This window comes from Aquarana catesbeiana, linkage group LG01, assembly GCF_042186555.1.
Source record: "Aquarana catesbeiana isolate 2022-GZ linkage group LG01, ASM4218655v1, whole genome shotgun sequence".
Lineage (NCBI taxonomy): Eukaryota > Metazoa > Chordata > Amphibia > Anura > Ranidae > Aquarana > Aquarana catesbeiana.
This window is the reverse complement of record NC_133324.1, coordinates 888,013,608-888,035,231: the sequence shown is the minus strand read 5'-3', so window position 1 is coordinate 888,035,231 and position 21,624 is coordinate 888,013,608. Positions and strand designations below refer to the sequence as shown.

Here is a 21,624-nt window from a genome sequence, read left to right as displayed (position 1 = left end):
TCTTTAAATTGTTTCTCCTGTGGTAAAAAGTTTGAGAGTCTGCATTACAGTGAAGAATTAGTTCGTTTTCTGTTATTGCTCCTCTGGCATTTCCTCTCTGGCAATGAGTGCCTGATACCCTGGCCCTCTGCCACTCAAGTCCGTTAGCGGGGTATTATCAGGCTACACTATCTGCATGCTTCTTGCTTCGGTGAATAAAGTATTGAAACCAGAGGTTTTGGATAACAGCCAAGCAGTTAACATTTTCAGACTGAGCTCAGATTTGTCAGCTCCCATGGTGGCTTTAGGAAAACTTTACTCAAAAGAGGAACCAAATTCTGAAAGCTGTGCCCAAAAAAAGGTAGCAGTTGCAAAGTACTTGTTACCAGTATTGCCTGTGATCTCCCTGCAGCTGATCTTTTGCCCATTTATGACTTACCGTGCTTTGTTCTGCACTGTGTCCTTTTGTGCAGAAGACCATCTTGATAGACGGAGGGTTTTCTTTAGATATACAGCTATGAAACTATAGACACAGAACTTCCTAGACACATTCAAATATCAGGGAGTGCACGGATATTTTTCCAGAGGAATCCAGGATATAAAATAGATTTTTCAGGTCACTGCTTAGGCACAATTAATGCTTCTAGATCAGGGGTCTCCAAAGTTTCAAAATGGGCAGATTACTGCCCTTCAAACTTTAGGGGGGACGGACTATGACCAGTGGAAGAAAAAAATGCCCTGGCATCAGTGGTACTAAACAATAAAATGGGCTTGTTGGTCAGCTGGAGTAAAAAAATTACATCATAGTTGTCAGTGGAAGAATAGTACCCCATTGTTGGTGTCAGTGGGGGTAATAGTGCCCCATTGGTGTCAGTGGGGGTAATAGTGCCCCATTGGTGTCAGTGGGGGTAATAGTGCCCCATTGGTGTCAGTGGGGGTAATAGTGCCCCATTGGTGTCAGTGGGGGTAATAGTGCCCCATTGGTTCCAGTGGGAGGAATAGTGCCCCATTGGTTCCAGTGGGAGGAATAGTGCCCCATTGGTGTCAGTGGGGGGAGTAGTGCCCCATTGTTGGTGTCAGTGGGGGGAATAGTGTCCCATTGTTGGTGTCAGTGGGGGGAATAGTGCCCCATTGTTGGTGTCAGTGGGGGGAATAGTGCCCCATTGTTGGTGTCAGTGGGGGGAATAGTGCCCCATTGTTGGTGTCAGTGGGGGGGAATAGTGCCCCATTGTTGGTGTCAGTGGGGGGGAATAGTGCCCCATTGTTGGTGTCAGTGGGGGGAATAGTGCCCCATTGTTGGTGTCAGTGGGGGGAATAGTGCCCCATTGTTGGTGTCAGTGGGGGGAATAGTGCCCCATTGTTGGTGTCAGTGGGGGGAATAGTGCCCCATTGTTGGTGTCAGTGGGGGGAATAGTGCCCCATTGTTGGTGTCAGTGGGGGGGATAGTGCCCCATTGTTGGTGTCAGTGGGGGGAATAGTGCCCCATTGTTGGTGTCAGTGGGGGGAATAGTGCCCCATTGTTGGTGTCAGTGGGGGGAATAGTGCCCCATTGTTGGTGTCAGTGGGGGGGGAATAGTGCCCCATTGTTGGTGTCAGTGGGGGGGGGAATAGTGCCCCATTGTTGGTGTCAGTGGGGGGAATAGTGCTCCGTTGTTGGTGTCAGTGGGGGGAATAGTGCCCCGTTGTTGGTGTCAATGGGGGAATAGTGCCCCAAGGGCCAGGTAAAGGCAAGCTAAGAGCCACAGTTTGGAGATCCCTGTTCTATATGGTTTCCTATAACAAAGCAAATCTCCACATTTTTTATTTGAGGTCTACTTGAAAACCTTTTTTCATTTTGTATCTCCCAGGGCCTTTTCACACCAACCCAGTCTATTGTAGTGCTTTAAACATTTGACGGAGCAATATGAAGAAAGCTGGTGGCACTAGTAAGCACTAAATATGTGTGAAATGCGTTAACAGCTCTGGTCACTCTTTTTGTTGTCCTCGATTACCATATGGAATAAAGATTGGGCATCTCTACAGCGCGGTGTGCCGCCAACTTTCTTCATCATACTACATTGCGGTGGCAAGCACCCAACGTGGGGATTGCACCATGTGAGTGATACCTTCACCCCTGGAGCAGTACAACTTTGGTGTTTTATTTGAATGAGCAGCCTAATGCCACAACAGACCAAAAATTGCGTATGCATAATTTTTGGCAATCATGGTAGCGCTGGTGCTGCCATTATTATTTAGAACTATTGATGGATTTGTTATTGTCATTATGTTTTCCTATCATAGGCTTTGATGGATTCAAATCTTCCAAGGCTACAACTTGAACTGTACAAAGAAATAAAAAAGGTGGGTTCGTAGAGGTTGTGTTAAGATGATGATAATGAGTTTTTTTTTTTTTTGTTTAGTACTTTTTATAGTTTTAGGGGTCAGACCACTCAGAAGTGATTCTGTACAAGAAAAGAAATTAGTGTATGTAAGCCCACAGAATGAACTTCTCTTTTTTTTGATCAGGATAGATTGAAATAGTTTTGTTCTAGCTCTTTGAGCAAAGCCAAACAAATAACTGTTGTTCACTCCAGAAATCCTGTGTGCTGATAACTTCCTGTGCTCTCTGCCTATCCTGCAATTTTATCAGTTACTTTGTTCCCAGCTCTCTCTCTATATCACAGAACACCACCCCCAACTAGATTGTACAGAATAGGTGAGTGGCAACTGTTTTTTGTACTCCTGTCCTAGGACAGGTGGTGTTAATCTTATCTGGATCACCAGGTAAAAACAAAAGGAAAAAAAAGCCTAAAAAATGAAGTCACCACCTAGTAAATTGTATACAAAAAAAAACGTGGTTTGAGAGCATTTTGATATACAAGCGATGTCTTGATATACAAGTAGGGTCATGTCACAACTAGGTATAAAAGAGAAGAGAGGCGCCTCCAAGTGTAGCAATATGGTTACATTTAATGAAGGTACAACATTTAGCAAGTCACATGGTTGGTGATTTAAACAGGCACATTTTAAGTATGCAGGCATCCGGGGTAAAGCTGTCCACATAGACCATCCTCCGCACTGCCATCGACGTCACCCCTTCCACGCTGCGCTACACGAGTGCTTGAAGCCTCACTTTCAAATCGCTCTACTGCAGGGTAGTCTTCCCGATCACGATTGCAGACTGACAGCGGTGAGAGCCGGTGGTGCGGAGAACGGTCCATGTGGACAGCTTTACCCCGGATGCCTGCATACTTACATATGCCTCTTTTTTAATCATCAACCATGTGAGTTGCTAAATGTTGTAACCACTTTTTTTTTTTTTTAACAAAAAAAAAAACAAAACCTGCAAGGCAAAGGCATAATGAACTTGTATGCGGCGCGTACTAGCTCATTAGGAAATATTCACCTTAGAACGAGGCCTCGACATCTGATCGTGGTCCACGCTGAGGAAGCTGACATGTTCCCTCGGTGTTTCTTCCGGGTATTATGGCTCTGCCGCTGTGAGTGGCCGGAGCCGTGATGCGCGGGAGTCTTTTTTCCCAGGAGGGTCCGGCAGTGTCTGCCGGACCTTCAGCCAGGCGTTCACAGCACATGCGCTGCTGACTTTAGCGGCTGCATGCAAAGTAAATATCTCCTAAACCATACAGGTTTTTGGAAATATTAATTTTACCTACAGGTAAGCCTTATTTATAGGCTTACCTGTAGGTAAAAGTTAAAAAAAGGTATACAACCCCTTTAAGAGCCAGTTCACACCAGATGCAGTTCCGTTTTTTTCTGCACCAATACAACTGACCGGAAACTGACTGCATGATGTGAACTAGAGCCATTGAACTACATGGGAAAACACTGTGCATGCGTTTTTAGTGCAGAAAAAAAGCAATATAACCATATTGCTACACTTGGAGGCGCCTCTCTTCTCTTTTATACTTTGTAGTTCCTGCTGGATTTTGCTTCTAATCCCCTTGTGGAGGCTTCCATTTGTGGATGGACATTTTATGGTTACACAACCTATCACTTTGCTATAATATTTTTATATGGACTATAAACTGAAAGACTTATGAATACATGGTTGTGGAATGTATCATCTGAGTTTCCATTATTTCTTATGGGGAAATTCTTTGATATACGCTTTGGATTGCAAGCATGTTTCCGGAACAAATTATGCTCGCAATCCAAAGTTTTACTGTATATACATTTTTTGTTCTGGGACTTAGATACACTTTAAGCCCCTTTCACACTGAAGTGCTGCTAAAACAGCCGCTAAAGTGCCGGTTGTTTTTGCGGTGCTTTAGCGTTGCTTTTCGGGCGCCAGCGGGATGCTTTTTTTAAGGTAAGGTGACCTTAAAAGACCTGTTTTGCAGCGCTTTGGAATCGCTTCCCATTCATTTCAGTGGGAAGGGGCGTTTTTGAAGCGCTTTTTACAGTGCTCCAAAGATGCTGCTTGCAGGACGTTTTCTACCGCCCCACAAGTGCACCGCCCCAGTGTGAAAGAACCCATTCAAATGAATAAGAGGCAGTTTTCAGGTGCTATTTTTAGCACTAAAAAGCCTGAAAACTGCCTCCAGTGTGAAAGGGGTCTTAGATCGACTTTTAACTGCTAAAGTCAGTGGAGATAAAAAGAAAAAAAACAAGCACGCTAGAACGCAAACTTGAGCATCCCTTTTCAGGTAGACTTGCACTTTAAACTGCCATTATCTGTATAATTATGTGGAGTCAGACTAGATACAGCTACAGTGGGCCATTTTGAGCAATGTTTGGTGTACACCGGAATCAGCCAACTGCTTGTATTTATGTATTAGGTGAGGCTGTCGGTAGTTTTTCTTTCCTTTTAGCAAATTTACATTAATGATTTATTTTTTTCAAATGAATCCCTTAATGGTGTTTGATGTAAACACAGGGAATGGTTGCATTTTTCAGATACTCAGTGTAATGGTATGCCCATTCCACTGTGCCAGGCACCAGGAAGTCTAGCAGTGCCCGCTTAGTCATTGTAAAGTTTGATTTTGGACAAATGTGTAGTCATAAGCAAAAACAGACATCATTTGTGTGCCATGGCAGTCAAGAAAGAGATAACTGTTTACAAACCTGCTCTAGAGCAAAGAAGCCCTGGTCGATAGTACTTTATTTTTAAATAGATGATATTTTGACGTTAATGTTAAATATATTCATTATAATGTAATCATCTTTATTAGGAGGGTGCACATCCAGTTAGTTTTTCCATTTTAAAGTGGTAATAATAAGATTTCTTTTTAGAATATATTTTTAACAGAAGCGCTCTTATTATTAAAGCGAATGTAAAGCCAAAACCATGGTTTTTTTTTTTTTTTGTTTTTTTTTTGTTTCTTTGGATAAAGCAAGGAATACTTAAGACCCCTGTGAGGGGGGTCCTGGTTTGCAAAAGATGATTTTGAAATTTTTTAATCTTTTATTTTTTTAGTATTCTTTTTCTCTTGTAAGCATTTGCTTGAGTTTTAATAGTGAAGTCCTGAAACTGATTTCTTTTTAAAGAAAATGGCATTTATACTTAGAACATCTTGTGCACAGTCTGTATATACACATTCCCCAGAATGATGCCCCATGCTAAGATAATGTTCATAAACATCCTCCCTTTGATAGCTACCTGCTAACATTTTGTGTGGCTGCTAGTTCTCAAACCTGCCTTTCACTTACAGATTTTATCTCCACAAACGAATAAATGTGGTGCCCCATCATGTGACTAGTATGTTAGCAAACACATGCTTTCTCAGCCTCAGTGCTCTCTGCGCCACTCTTCTCTGCTTCCTGCCCCCGTTCTCCTTCCTGCCCCCGTTCTCCTTCCTGCCCCCGTTCTCCTTCCTGCCCCTGTTCTCCTTCCTTCCCCCGCTCTCTTCCCTGCCCTCCCGCTCTCTCTTCTCTGCCCTCCCGCTCTCTCTTCTCTGCCCTCCCGCTCTCTCTTCTCTGCCCTCCCGCTTTCTTCCCTGCTCCGCGCCCCGCTTTCTTCCCTGCTCCCCGCCCCGCTCTGCAATATAAGCCTCTTTTAACATGCTCTCAGTCTGTGCCCTTGACTATGACTTCAGTCTCCAACCGCACCTGTAACATATCTGCAGTCTCTTGCCATGTCCTGTATATATCCACAGAAAGTCTTCTGTAGCATTAAATACATTTAAGCGCCGCGCTTTCTTGATGTCGGGCATTACAGTTGAGGCTCCCTATACCTCATTTTTTGACAACCCCAGTCATTAAGTGCCAATAAACAGAATTTGTTCTGATTGTTACAGACAATTCATCTTTCTTATTACCATAAAAATTACATAATGGCTGGACCTTTCCCATTCATAGCTACTCTTGATAAGCTCTATAAAAGTTAGAACATATATATGTATACTTATTTAGGGTTTGAATGATAGATTTGTACTTAAACATTGCGCAGGAAAAGCACTAGATGGGGGGTGGGGAAATATAATATAGCTATCAATTTTTTAATGTGTTTTATATCTTTTACTGATTTTATTGAATTGTGATTATAGAATGGTGCCCCGCGGAGCCTCAGAGCTGCGCTCTGGAGGTTTGCTGAACTGGCACACCTTGTTCGACCTCAGAAGTGCAGGTAAGAAAATTCACCTATGCAAAAGCTGCAAGCAGGAGGGTTGTAAGAATAGGAGGTGGTTTCCTCATAAAGATCTGAGAATTAAAGGGAATATACCTTACCATGACCACATGTTGAGGCAGTAAAAGATTTTCTACTGCCTACAGGTAGAAAAGAAGCTGCTGCACACTGGGGGAAGCAATAAAGAACATTTAACACTTTTCTTGTGGTAAGGTCCTGTACCAGATTTAGGTAGTTCTTACTTTGCAAAAGTGAAGCTATGGCAAAAAATATTTTACCTCCCCAGGTTGTAGCTACAGCAGCATGTTTGCTGCGGCTATCCCTTCCACTCCCCACCTGTCACTGGTTGTTAAGGATACGGACGGCTTTACAGCCAACAGACTACTAGCCACCAGTAATGCTGACAGTGGGTGAAAGATGGGGAAGCTGAGGGACTATTTTTATTTCCCATCAGGTCTGCTTTCTCCTTGTGTTTGACAGCAGCCAGTGGGCAGATTCTATAGTGAATAGGCTGTATATTGGTTATGGAACCTGCCCACTGGCTGGTGTCAATCACAAGGGTAGTTCACCTGATGGGGATCTAGTGTCTCTAATTACCCATCAGGTTGTGCATACCCAGCTACAAAACTCCTGGACAGCAGTGCTGTTGGGGAGCTCAGCTGCCCTGAGGATGGAGTGTTTGTAGGGCCTCAGTGCACCTCCTCACAACATTTGTTTGTGCTCACCCATATTCATGTACCTATTAGACATTTGTCATGTGAAGGAACAACACAATTCTAAAGGGTGGCTGCTGCGTCTAAAGAACAGTATAGATTGGATTTTGTTAAGGCATGCCTTTTTTCTATAGTTTTCTAATGGCAGGATTGTTTAGGGTACGTTCACAATAGCCACATGCTAAAACAATTTCACTGATATTTGCTAAGTTGCAGGGACAAGTGGTGCCTTGTGTACCCCTTTTTTTTTTTTTGTATTGGATGTATTTACTCATTTTAGGTTCCCACACTATGTTGCAGTGACCTCCACTTAGTCAGTGTACCAAAGAAAGATATAGCATGTCTGCATTTTTCCACACTGCATTATCACATCAGCATTGTGGTGTGACTGGGGCACATGGAAAGCAATTGCATTCTATGTGCCCTTGTGGATATTTTACATTTGCAGAAAAATGCAGACCTCTACACAAAGTATGAACACGTCCTAAGGCCTTGTTCACGCGGGTGGCCGGAGGGGAGGTAAAAACAGAAGGCTTAACGTTGCCCGGCCACCCAAATAAACTGTGCAACAGCGGCTGGAGGGGTAGTAAATATTGGAGCTGCCACAATACTTTGCAGCACGGTACATCAAAAATGCTACAGCATGTCAGGTTTGGCAGGCAGTACTACTGCCAGCTGCGACCCAAAATAATGAATGGGGCTGCACAGCCACAGCAAGCCAAACTTGGTGCATTAATTCAATAGAAAAAAAAAACTGGCATTCAGAAGGTGACTATATCACCTCCTGAATGCTTAGCAGTCGCTTCTGTACCACCCAGTGTGGCTGGTGAAGAGTGCCACCCATATGAACGTGAAATAAGATTTCTAGATATTGTCTGGATCTCAGTTTGTGAAGCTTGAAAATCTGCAAATGTGGAAATCCGCTGATCTAATATACCATACACCCAGGTAATTTTTTTTTTTTTTTTTTTTTTATGCGTTCGCCCTGTTTCCTGTTTGGAAAAGGTTTCTGTGCTTTTTAGTAATTAACATGTTTTGGGGAGGCAGAGTGGCATAATGTTTGAATTTTTCCACATGTGTGATTGTACCAAAAATAAGGGGAACTCAAAAACAAGGACGACATTGGCAGTATATTGCATTAGTTTAGATTTAATCTCTGTGTAGAGAACTTGTTTTTAGTTTAACCCTTTCTTCTGCATGACTATCTCATAAGTTTTCTCTTTTTTTTGTGTTGCCAGGCCATACTTGGTGAACTTGCTTCCTTGTCTCACAAAAATATGTAAGCGCCAGGAAGAGTCTGTGCAAGAAACACTTGCTGCTGCTCTTCCAAAAATCATGGCTGCTTTTGGAAACTTTGCAAATGACCACGAAATCAAGGTAATTTTTTTTTATAGACTTCCAACCTTTGCTTGCATGTAGACATTTAAAATGTATTTTAGCAGTATGTTGAGATGAAATGGGGCGGCTGATCCACAAACAGAGTATTCTCTCTCACAAGCAGTTTCATATGCTACGAATGGCTATTTCACATTATTAAGGGTGCAGCCTCCAATGTCAGCAGATCAGTTGGCTCACTTCACATTAATGTTGAAATTAATTGGTTTAGATATCTGCAACCTCATAATCTAAAGCTATAAGCTTGCTATCTTTTTTTCTTCCTCTTTGAATTGTCCAAATTACCAAGATTTGTTAGCTTCAATAGAGGGCAGATTTGATGTGATCTGTATTATATGGGAGTCTTGGATGAGGCTCGAGTTTAATGTACAAATTCATGTAATAGTCTGATGGTCTAGTAATGTGACCTTGGCTTCTGATTTATTTTTAACATGTTATTCAGCATATACCCAAATATTCTTGAATCTCCTTACACCTAAATAAATATAAGCTTAATATTTCATGCATTTTATTTGTAATCTGTTTTTTTCATTATAAATAGTTAAAATACTTAAAATTGAAATAGAAATAGAAATGAATTGGCTTAGGGCCAGGTTTCGGATTCCAATGTCTAAGTAGAACTGCAGCCAAAAATTTTACTAGTTTTGGATGGAGCAGAAAATATTTATTATTCTGTCTAGGGCCGCCTTTGGAGGATATCCCGATGGGGTTGTCATTCTCTTATAGCAGTGGTTCTCAACTCCAGTCCTCAGAACCCACCAACAGGCCAGGTTTGCAAGATAGCTGAAATACAACACAGGTGATATCATTTGCTGCTCAGTGATTGCAGTATTCTAGTCTGCAACTCCCCAAGGTAATACTTAAAATCTGACCTGTTGGTGGGTCCCGAGGACTGGAGTTGAGAACCACTGTCTTATAGGGACAGAACGGCTATAAAACTTTTTTTTTCTTTTCCCCCCCGAATAGGAAAGAGGCCACAGACACAGTTAGCTTTTAATTGTTATTTATGTCCCTGTTCTGGATTTTTCTTTCATGTCCTATTTCGGTTTTCACTGGGAAAGGATGGGAGGAGAAATTTCACCTACAGGGCTGCAATATACAGTTGGGTCCATATATATTTGGACACATGCACAATTTTAGTTTTTTTCAGGTATTTACAAAAACCTATTCAAGCTATAGTTATATAATGGATATGGGCTGAAAGTGCACACTCTCGGGTTTAATTTGAGGCTATGTACATCCAAAATTGGAGGGAGGGTTTAAGAAATACAGCTCTTGAGAATAGCCATCCCCCTTTTTCAAGACCCCAAAAGTAATTGCACAATTGAATCAAAAGCTGTTTCATAGCCAGGTGTGGTCTACTCCTTTTGTTATTTCTTCATCAATTAAGCAGTTAAAAGGTCTGGAGTTGATTTTAAGTGTGGTATTTGCATTTCTAATCTATTGCTGTGAACCTACATCATGCGTTCAAAAGAGCTGTCCATGCAAGTGAAACAAGCCAATGTAAGGCTTCAAAAACTAAATCCATCAGCAAGATAGCAGCAACATTAGGAGTGGCCAAATCAACAGTTTGGTACATTCTGAGGAAAGAAGAATGCACTGGTGAGCTCAGCAACATAAAAAGGCCTGAACGTCCATGGAAGACAACCGCAGTGGATGATTGCAGGATTCTCTCTGTAGTAAAGAAAAACCCATTCACAACATCCAGACCAGTGCAGGACACTCTCCAGGAGGTGGGCGTATCATTGCCGAAGACTTCACAAGAGCAAATACAGGAGGGTTAACCACAAGGTGCAAACCATTCATAAGCCTGAAGAATAGAAAAGAAAGATTAGACTTTGCCAAAAAAACAGAGCAGTTCTGGAAAAGCATTCTTTGGACTTATGAAACTAAGATTAATCTGTACCAGAATGACAGGAAGAAAAAAGTGTGGAGAAGGCTTAGAACAGCTCATGATCCAAAGCACACAATGTCATCTGTAAATCGTGGCGGAGGCAGTGTGATCGCATGGGCATGCTTGGCTTACAGTGACACTGGGTCATTGGTGATTATTGATGATGTGACAGAAGACCTAAACAGCAGGATGAATTCTGCAGTGTTTAGAAATATGCTGTCAGCCCAGATTCAGGTAAATGCAGCAAAGTTGATTGGACGACGCTTCACGGTACAGATGGACAATGATCCAAAAGTGGAATATTCTGCAATGGCCGAGTCAATCACCTGATCTCAACCCAATTGAGCATGCATTTCACTTGCTGAAGGTAAAACTAAAGGCAGAAAGACCCACTAACAAAGAACTGAAGACAGCCGCAGTTGGAGCCTGGCAAAGCATCAAAGGAGGAAACCCAGTCTTTGGTAATGTCCATGGGTTCCAGACTTCAGGCAGTCATTGCCAGTAAATGATTCTCAACAAAATATTAAGAATTAACATTTTATTTATGATTATATTCATTTGTCCAATTACATTTGAGCCCCTGAAAATGGGGGGACTACTGTGTAAAAATGGTTGCAGTTCCTAAAATTTGTACTTGGTATTTATGTTCAACCCATTGAAATGAATTAACGCTGAAAGTCTGCACTTCAAATTTATTTACATTGGTTTGTTTCAATTTTATTCTGGTGGCATACAGGGCCAAAAGTATGAAAATTTGTGCCCGTGTCCAAATATATATGGATCTAACTGTATATCTAATAGAGGTTATAACGCTTCCCCCATTTTCTCCATAAGTTAACAAAGTTTTGGCTGGTGGTACACATTTAGTTCCTTTTTCTTGTTCAATATAAACCATAAACCTGGACAGTATAAATACTGTCCAGGTTTATGGGACCTAGAATATTAGGGATACAAGATTGTTCCTGGAGGGTCCATTTTTTAAATAGGACCTGCCCGGCCCACTGTTACTACCCAGCAGACTCTCCCAAATGCTGAAGGCTGCTACTGACTACCACTCATAAATGATGCTAATTTTTAGGAAGAATGTATTCGGTGGAATCCCCACAGTGACTGCCCAGCGCTAACACTGCACCCTGAAATTGGCCAGCTTTCAAGATTGGCTGGTAGCTTAAGCTATGCCAACTGAAGGGAATCTGTTATGAAGCCATACTGTATGTTCGTTTTGAAAAGCCTCAGGTAGAAGCTGCCTGGTCCTGCATATCCTGCCTAAGGGTGTAATTTCAATTGCAGTAAAGCTGAATGGGTTCCACGGGTGTTGAGCAGCATCCACTTTATACATGAAAATATGCGTACTGCCTTAGTTCAAACATGCATGTAAATAGATAGATGTAAACGGTATGGCCAAAGTTTGTGGAAACCTGACCCGGACACCTACACTATATAACCAAAGGTATGTGGACACCCTTCCAAATTTATTAGTTTCAGGTGTTTCCAGTGAAGGATACTGGTAATTCTGCAGCATAAATGGGCATTTTATACAACTGTGTGCTTCCAACCGTGGGAACAGTTTGAACAAAGTTTTAAGAGTTTGATGGGAAGAAAGTTGAATAGCCCAAATAGAGCCCTGACCTCAACCCCACTGAAAACCAATAAGATGATTTGGATCAGCGATTGGGCGCCAGGTAGTAATGTCTAGCATCTAGTACCCGATCCCACAGACACGCTCCAGGATGTTGCGGAAAGCCTTTCTAGAAGAGAAAAGGCTGTTATAGCCACAAAGTGGAGCTAGCTTCATATTAATGGCTATGGTTAATAGAAATAGAAAATAGATATCCAGCAAACTCATATAGGTGTGATGGTCAGGTGTCCACAAACCTTTGGCCAAATATTGAAATCTTTTGTACATAAGATCTCTGGATCCCTTGTATTGTGTGTCCACCACAATCTAATGTCTGTAGCTGATATTTGAAAAAAACATGAATGAGAACATTTCTGAGAGGTATCTGGCACAGTGCTTAGAAAAGATATCTTTTCATGTATTATTAAGTCTATAGTAGGATTATGTTTTTAACGTGTTGTGTGATCCTTGTGTTTTATATATTACAGGTTCTGCTAAAAGCTTTTGTAGCCAATCTAAAATCAACTTCGCCTGCAATCCGCCGCACAGCAGCTGGTTCTGCCGTCCAAATCTGTCAGCATTCCCGGAGAACGCAGTATTTTTACACGTGGCTTCTCAACGTCCTTCTGGGTAAACTTCCACAGACTTTATTATTGTAGGACAACACAGAGGAGTAAGGATGAGCTCAGGCGTGTTCGCAAATAGCACGTGCAGAGCCCGCGAGGAAGTCGGCACTGCATAGTGTTAATCACAAGCAGTGAGACGTTATCCCGATGCGCAGCTGCAGAGATCGGGAAATGTCTCACTGCTTGTGATTAGCGCTCCCCAGTGCTGAGTTCCTGGTGGGCTCGGCATGTGCTGTTTGTGAACACGCCTGAGCTCATCCTTACAGAGGCGTATGCAAAATATTGAAATGGGGCCTGTATGCACAGGCTTTTGTTCGTGTCAGAATTGCTTCTTTCTCCATACAAGTCAACAGGAATACCAAAGTAGCTTGAAGCAGCTTAGAAGGTAGTCAACTGCAGGTCATAAGGAACGGGCTTGTTTTTAAGGCTTTACGCTTCATGCTTTTATGCAAATCCTTTCCAAACCAGGTACCCGCTCAACCCTAAAACTGTCAATTGTTAGAGGAGGGGTGTAGGTTGGGTGAAGTTTCACTTTAACCGGGTTCCCAACCGGTGCACGCCGATGTACGTTGGCAGAATGGCACGGCTGGGCAAATGGGCGTACCTGTACGTCCATTTGAATTCCCCGCCGTGCCACTGCGTGCGCGCCGGCGGCGTCGCGCGCCGGCCGGGAGCTCCGTGAGTCGGGTAGCGGGTCCCGCAGACTCGATCGCTGTGGGGATACCCGCGATCGCCTCACGGAGAGGACGAACGGGGAGATGCTGATGTAAACAGCAGAGATCAGTGACGTCACACACCAGCCCATCCCCCTGACAGTTAGAAATCACTCCCCTAGGACACACTTAACCCCTCCCCGCCCTCTAGTGGTTAACCCCTTCACTGCCAGTGTCATTTACACAGTAATCAATGCATTTTTAATCGCACTGATCGCTGTATAAATGACAATGGTCCCAAAAATGTGTCAAAAATGTCCGACATGTCCACCATAACGTCGCAGTCACAATAAAAATTGCTGATCGCCGCCATTACTAGTAAAAAAAAAAAAAAATTTTTAATAAAAATGCTATAAAATTATCCCCTATTTAGTAAACACTATAACTTTTGCTGAAACCAATCAACGCTTATTGCGATTTTTTTTTTTTTTTTTTTAACCAAAAATATGTAGAATACGATCGGCCTAAACTGAGGAAAAAAAATGTTTTTTTATATATTTTTGGGGGATATTTATTATAGCAAAATGTAAAAAATAATGCGTTTTTTTTTTTTTTTCAAAATTGTCGCTCTTATATTGTTTATAGTGCAAAAAATAAAAATCGCAGAGGCGATCAAATACCACCAAAAGAAAGCTCTATTTGTGGGAAAGAAAGGACATCAATTTTGTTTGGGAGCCATGTCGCACGACCGCGCAATTGTCAGTTAAAGCGACGCAGTGCCGAATCGCAAAAAACGCTCTGGTCAGGAAGGGGGTAAAATCTTCCGGGGCTGAAGCGGTTAAGTGAGATATGTGGCTTTGTACTGGTGTGTCCTCGTTTAGCAGAAATCTTCCTTCAATGCCCTCCCCACTGCTGTAATCTTCTGGTGCGGCAAGGGTTAATAGAACTAAGGGAGCTTACACAGGCACTCATTAAGCTTGCCTGACTATGCCCAACCTTTCCACCAAGCTGCACTCCAGCTTCTGTGAATCAAACACTATCTATGAATTGAGGACGGGCATATGATTGAAAGGTCTGCCTCTTCCACTAACCTGACTGTGCTGTCTGGCAGGGCAAATCTCATGACTCGATGAAAAATAAAAATCTTTTGGCCAGTAAAACTGCTACCATACAATACAGGTGCATCTCGTACGATTATAATATCATCAAAAAGTAAATTTATTTCAGTAATTCTTATTCAAAAAGTGAAACTCCTATATGTATATAGATTCATTACACACAGTGATAGATTTTAAGAATGTCTTTCTTTTAATTTTGATGATTATGGCTTACAGCTATTGAAAACTCAAAATTCAGTATCTCATAAAATGTGAATATTACATAAGACCAGCAAAAAAATGTTTTTATTTAAAAAAAAAATTTAATACAGAAATGTTGGCTTACTGAAAAGTATGTCCATAGCATAGTATGCACTCAGTACTTGGGGCTCCTTTTGCATGAATTACTGCATCAATGTGGCGTGGCATGGAGGACTATGGACTTGATAAAACACAGTGGACTAACACCAGCAGATGACATGACTCACCAAATCATCACTGCCTGTGGAATCTTCACACTGGACCTCGTGCAACTTGGATTCTGTGCCTCTCCACTCTTCCTCTAGACTCTGGGACTTTGATTTCCAAATGAAATGCAAAATTTTCCACAGTCAGTGATGATTTGGGGAGTCATATCATCCACTGTGTTTTATCAAGTCCAAAGTCAGTGCAGCCCTCTACAAGGAAATTCAAGAGCACTTCATGCTTCCCTCTGCTGACCAGCTTTATGGAGATGCCGATTTCATTTTCCAGCAGGACTTGGCACCTGCCCACACTGCCAAAATAGCAATACCTGGTTTAATGATCATGATATCACTGTGCTTGATCAGTCAGCAAACTTGCCTGACCTAAACTCCATAGAGAATCTATGGGGTATTGTCAAGCGGAAGATGACAGACACCAGACCCAACAATGCAGACGAGCTGAAGGCCTCTCTCAAAGCACCCTGGGCTTCCATAACACCTCAGCAGTGCCACAGGCTGATCGCTTCTATGCCACACCGCATTGATGCAGTAATTCATTCAAAAGGAGCCCAGACCAAGTATTGAGTGCATACTATATTGTTCATGGACATACTTGTTTAGTAAGCCAACATTTCTATATTAAAAAACATAAGATAAAACCTTTTTTATTGGTCTTATGTAACCTCATTTTCTGAGATACTGATTTTTGGGTTTTCACTAAGCCATAATCCCCAAAATGAAAAGAAAGAAATTCTTGAAATATCACTCTGTGTGTAACACATCTACATAAAATATGAGTTTCACTTTTTGAAATGAATTGCTGAAATTAACTTTTTGATTTTCTAACTATTATTATTCACTAATTATTATACTAATGTTTAGATGCACCTGTGTATTTAGCTTTTTGCCTGGAGTTCGGCTTGGCACATAAGGGGACACAGATATCGGGGTGTACATTTGGTGCCTGTATTCCTTTTGCGCTAATCCAAGCAGAAACACAAATAATATAAGTGGAATACTCCTAGTAGATGTGATAAACCATACTAAAATAAAAGTGAATCAAAAATCACCAGATATGTTAGTAATAAATCGTGGTGGTCTCAAAAGAGATCAGCCACTAAAAAATAATCAATAAATGGAAAATTGTAAAGTGCACTAGTGTTAGGTGCTAAATAAATAACAGTAACTCTCGGTAGCAAAATATTAATAAATGCCAAATTACTAGTAAGGGATGTTGCAGTAACAGCTCCTATATAGAGTGTAAAAAACCAGGATCAATACATAATAAATTATAAAGTGCACTAGTGATTGGTGATATAATGGTAAAGTGACTCTATGTAGCAAAATATTAATAAATGCTAAAATGCTAGTAACAAATGTAGCAGTAACAGCTCCTGTATAAAGTATAAAAAAAAATATATAAGTGAATGCCAAGGTGTAGCATACATGCAATCCTCAAAGTGACTATGTGCAAAAAAAAAAAAAAAAAAAAAAAAAAAAAAAATTCTAATGGAAAAACGACATCCACGTGATGCTTGAAATAAACAGTTCAATCAAAGTGTTTCAATATAACAAAACAAAAAAACAGTCCTCCTTCATAAGGTGATAACAGCTTAACTTGAACCCCGGAAGAATTTACCTCCTTCATGACCAGAGCATTTTTTGCAGTGGGGTGCTCAAATGTGACACAATGGTGCTCCTCTTCGTGTTCACACACACAGTAGTGAGTAGTGGCCCCTTACCTTAAGGTAATGGGGTAACAGCAAATGACCAGTATTGGGAGTACCATCCTTTAGCTTCCTTCTCAATCCTTACGGTCCTACTTCTGGAGCACGTTCCCTCAGATGATAAGGGGGCACGAAAATATATAAAGAAAGGAAGGTCCCACAGTAGTGTAGTATTGTCTGGTTAAACTGATTTTTATTCACAAACAGCATAGGTACTCACAGTAAAACAGATAAAACAGCGCTTATCTCCAACGAGCACCGAGCTCGTAAGCCTCTATCAGCATCGGTGCCTGTCCTGTCCCTACGTGTGACGTCACAGCACACGTGACTTCAGAAGTCACGTGTGCTGTGACGTCACACGTAGGGACAGGACAGGCACCGATGCTGATAGAGGCTTACGAGCTCGCTGCTCGTTGGAGATAAGCGCTGTTTTATCTGTTTTACTGTGAGTGTCACATTTGAGCACCCCACTGCATATTTGCATGCTAGGAAGCTGTTATCACCTTATGAAGGAGGACTGTTTTTTTGTTTTGTTATATTGAAACACTTTGGTTGAACTGTTTATTTCAAGCATCACGTGGATGTCGTTTTTCCATTAGAATTTTTTTTTTGCACATAGTCACTTTTGAGGATTGCATGTATGCTACACCTTGGCATTCACTTATATATTGTTTTTTTTATACTTTATACAGGAGCTGTTACTGCTACATTTGTTACTAGCATTTTGGCATTTATTAATATTTTGCTACATAGAGTCACTTTATCACATCTACTAGGAGTATTCCACTTATATTATTTGTGTTTCTACTTGGATTAGCGCAGCACCATTTTATTTATTCTATTTATTTGTTGTTAGGGTCTGGTTGTACCCTTTTTGGTGCAGGCAGCTTTTCCCTAGAGCTTGTGTTTTTACACACATGATAGCGCAGGAATAACTGTTTATACCTTTTTAGCTGTATTCCTTTTGCACTTTGGGATTGTTTGAACGTTTTTTAAAATTCATCAGATTCACTTTAATTCGCACAGCCCAGTGATTTGAATTGCAGATTGTTTCACTCTTGCCTGTCTGAACTCTGCAGGTCTTCTAATTCCTGTTGAGGATGAACAGCCAACTCTTTTAATCTTGGGAGTCTTATTAACACTACGCTACCTGATCCCATTACTACAGCAACAAGTGAAAGACACCAGTCTGAAAGGCAGCTTCGGAGTTACTCGAAAAGAAGCGGAAATATCTCCATCTCAAGAGCAGCTAACACAGGTATTCATCAATAACTTGTTTCATGACAGGCAAAGAATGTCACTTACCCTTTTATTGTTTTTTAAAATATGCATTCTTTGGTATTTCATGGCATGCTATGGGGCAACCAGATTAGAAGAGGTCAAATATGGGCAGGAGTTGTCTGCCAATCTTGGAACAAGTTGCTTGCATGCTGGGATGCACTATACTTGTTTAACCACTTGCTGTCTGCCCACTGTAGTTGTACTGTGGGTGGGTGGCATCTGCAGGCCAGCTTCTGCATTGTTTGGGGCACACCTGTGTGCAACCCCTGCCAATCCTTGTTGTGATTGGACACAGCACAAGGTTGGCAGCCTATTTTAGCCAATGATTTTAGCTAAAGTCAGCTGATTGTCAGTGGCCAATCTCTCACACACAATTCTGTGTTTACAGTAGCACAGAGCTGTGTGTACAGGGGACAGCGATTTGGCTGTTTCTTATCCCTGCAAAGCAGGGAGAAAAATAGATAGTAAAAGCAGCACATGTTACACACACATTACACGTTGTTAGGCACATAGTTAATCCCTTGATTACCCTTATGCCGCGTACACACGGTCGGACTTTTCGTCTACAAAAGTCCGACAGCCTGTCCGACAGACTTCCGACGTACCTTCGGCGGACTTGCGGCAGACTTTCTTACGAACGGACTTGCCTACACACGACCACACAAAAGTCCGACGGATTCGTACGTGATGACGTACACCGGACTAAAATAAGGAAGTTCATAGCCAGTAGCCAATAGCTGCCCTAGCATGGGTTTTTGTCCGTCGGACTAGCACACAGACGAGCGGATTTCGGGGTCCGTCGTACTTACGACGTAAAGATTTGAAGCATGTTTCAAATCTAAAGTCCGTCGGATTTGAGGCTAAAAAAGTCCGTTGAAAGTCCGGAGAAGCCCACACACGATCGGATTACCAGCCAGCTTTAGTCCGTCAGCGTCCGTTGGACTTTTGTAGACGAAAAGTCCGACCGTGTGTACGCGGCATTAGATGTTAATCCCTTCCCAGCCAGTATTATCAATGTATTAGTGTCACTAACACAATGTCAGTGTTGGTTAGTGACCCCCCCCCCCAGATAGTGTCTGTTAGCTTCAGATTTCCCGCCACCCTAGCACAATCACATTATAAGTTGCTGAATCCTGCCATTACAGTATAGCGTCTATAGCTGCACAAATTCCTCTATATGTACCATAGTTTGTTGATGCTATAATTTTTGCACACACCAATTAATATACGCTTATTGGGATTTTATTTTTTTTTTTATTTGCAAAATGTTAGTAGTGTTTTTTTTTTTTTTTTTTTTTTTTTGTCGCAAAAAAAAAACCAACCCAGTGATATGATCAAATACCAGCAGTAAAAAAAATTATAAAAATTCATTTTCGTACAGTATTGCATGACCGCGCAATTGCCAATTTAAAGTATCGCAGTGCTCAATGGCAAAAAATGCTCTGGTCATGAAGGAGGTAAATTCTTCCGGGGTTCAAGTTATTATTGCCTGTAGCATACATATGACCTTTGCTCCTCTAGTATACTGATTATTGATAGTTGGGTCACTCACTGGAAGATTGTCCAATGATTTTGAAAATCTCCCTGCATGATTAAAAACCCATAGAAGATCATAATCGTAACCTAGAAAGGTTCACTTGGACTATATATGGACACCTTAAGGGACTGATTAATGACTTGTGTGTTTTGTTTTGTTTTTTTATTATTTTTTCAGGTTTATGAACTGACGTTACATTTTACTCAGCACAGAGATCACAATGTGGTGACAGGTGCTCTGGAGCTGCTGCAGCAGATATTCAGGACTCCTCCCATTGAGCTGCTCCACGTTCTGACATCATCTGGAGGCATTCAGCATATCAGCATTTGTCGAGATGAGTCTCGGAGACGCAGCCGCAGTGGTAGCATTGTGGAGCTCATAGGTAAGTCATCTATGGTGTTCATATTAAACTGCTGAATGCCCCAATTGTCAGTAGTTGCCACAGAGAGGGTTAGGTGTATTGCATCCAGTGCTTTTGGAACCTGCTGTCTTTTCACTCTGCCTGGCTTTTAGAGCTTATATTACGGTTTTAGAGCTCTTATATACTCCAGTGGAGAGAGACCTGGTTTGCCGGTCCCCAACGTGGTCCGTTTATCATAAGAAATGGTGGAAAAGAGGCGAGTAGTAAATACACAACATTTATTTATGTTCTGATGGAAGTGGTTGTAAGGCCCCTGTTCTTGAAGCACAATGATCTGATTACTCTTGTCTTCCTAGAAAGATTTTGTTCTAATGTCTCTTCTATAGTACAGACCCACTGAGATCATGTTTTGGTTGAACAAATATGGAAATGAGATATAAATGTCTTGCAGATATAATTCCTGGTGGAAACCAGACCCAGGGACACCTACACATTAAGGCAAAATTGCTGATCAGCAACTGTGCTGGCTTTACTTGTTTATGCCAGCTGTAAATAAAGGGTGTTCAAAAGTGAATACTGTCCCGAAATATTATTGTTGGTGGACATGTGCTCGGAGGATAGAGCGCACAGGGATAAAAATGATTTCAATACCTGCATTAAACACAGTGGGGGACATTTATCAATTCTGTAGCACAGCTAGGTAATGCTAAACGGGTACAGTGAGGCAGATTTATTGTACTTGCTGCCTCATTCATGAATTTCCCCTAATTTGTTACCTAATAAAATTTGCACCTGACAGCTTCTTAAAGGGTAAGTTCACCTTTTACAAAAAAAATAATTGCACATCTTTTTGCAGGTAAAAAAAGTACCCCTTTTTTTTTTTAATATATATTTGTACCCTGCAGCTTATGAGGAATTGCACCTCCGATCAGTAGATCACATGTGCAACACCTGGATCCTACAGACTCTCAGTACACTTTCTGCCTGTACGGGCCTTACAGTTACTGAATGGCAGGTGGAATCAATGGACTATTTGAGCGGTCACCAGCACCCTGGCAGTTCATTGAGAACTACAAACTGTCAACCGCAAAGGCTGACGGTACTTGTAGTTCATTCACAAAACTTTGTGAATGATACGACCTTGTGGGCGGAGCCCCCCATGGCTGCACTGTTTTTCAATTCTGACAGCTAATGCGAGGAAAAGATCCCCCACCCATTGTCACAGGGAGGGGGGATCTGGGGAAAAAGAGACCGGAACTGGAACATGTAACCTGTTCAAAAGGTGAACTTATCCTTTAAGGCAGTGGTTCTCAACCTGGGGGTCGATTGATGATTTGCCAGGGGTCACCGAATCCTGGGCTGTTCCTGAAGCCCGCACTGCTCTCTCAGGCTTTTTTGTGGCCGCTCGGCAGGGCTGTCCCTGGAGCCTTTGGCTTCCCAGCTGGGCTGTACCTGGAGCCCGCGGCTGCCCACTCAGCCTCTTCGCAGCCACCCATTCAGTGCATGGCTAGAGGGGCAGAGACTAGAGGTCAGCTGACTGGTGAGGAATGTGAAGTGAGAGGGGCTGGAGGAGACCCTATCTCCTGATTTCAGAATAGGTGTCACTGCTACGAGACACCACAAAGTTGGAGACACAGTGAAACTGGAGACACCGTAACACTACCTGTGATTAAATTTGCCATTAAATGTCCCCACTACAGTTCTCAGATCAGCA

At 41.9% G+C, this 21,624-nt stretch overlaps 1 protein-coding gene across 1 annotated transcript in view; it reads left to right on the top strand.

Annotated features, from left to right (window-relative positions):
* Positions 1-21,624, top strand: part of HTT (huntingtin) — a 283,920-nt gene that overhangs the window by 48,660 nt on the left and 213,636 nt on the right. Inside the window, 6 exon segments of the mRNA XM_073610874.1 lie at positions 2,260-2,319; positions 6,465-6,544; positions 8,496-8,634; positions 12,653-12,794; positions 17,811-17,989; positions 19,727-19,931. Coding sequence (XP_073466975.1) covers positions 2,260-2,319; positions 6,465-6,544; positions 8,496-8,634; positions 12,653-12,794; positions 17,811-17,989; positions 19,727-19,931 — 805 coding nt within the window.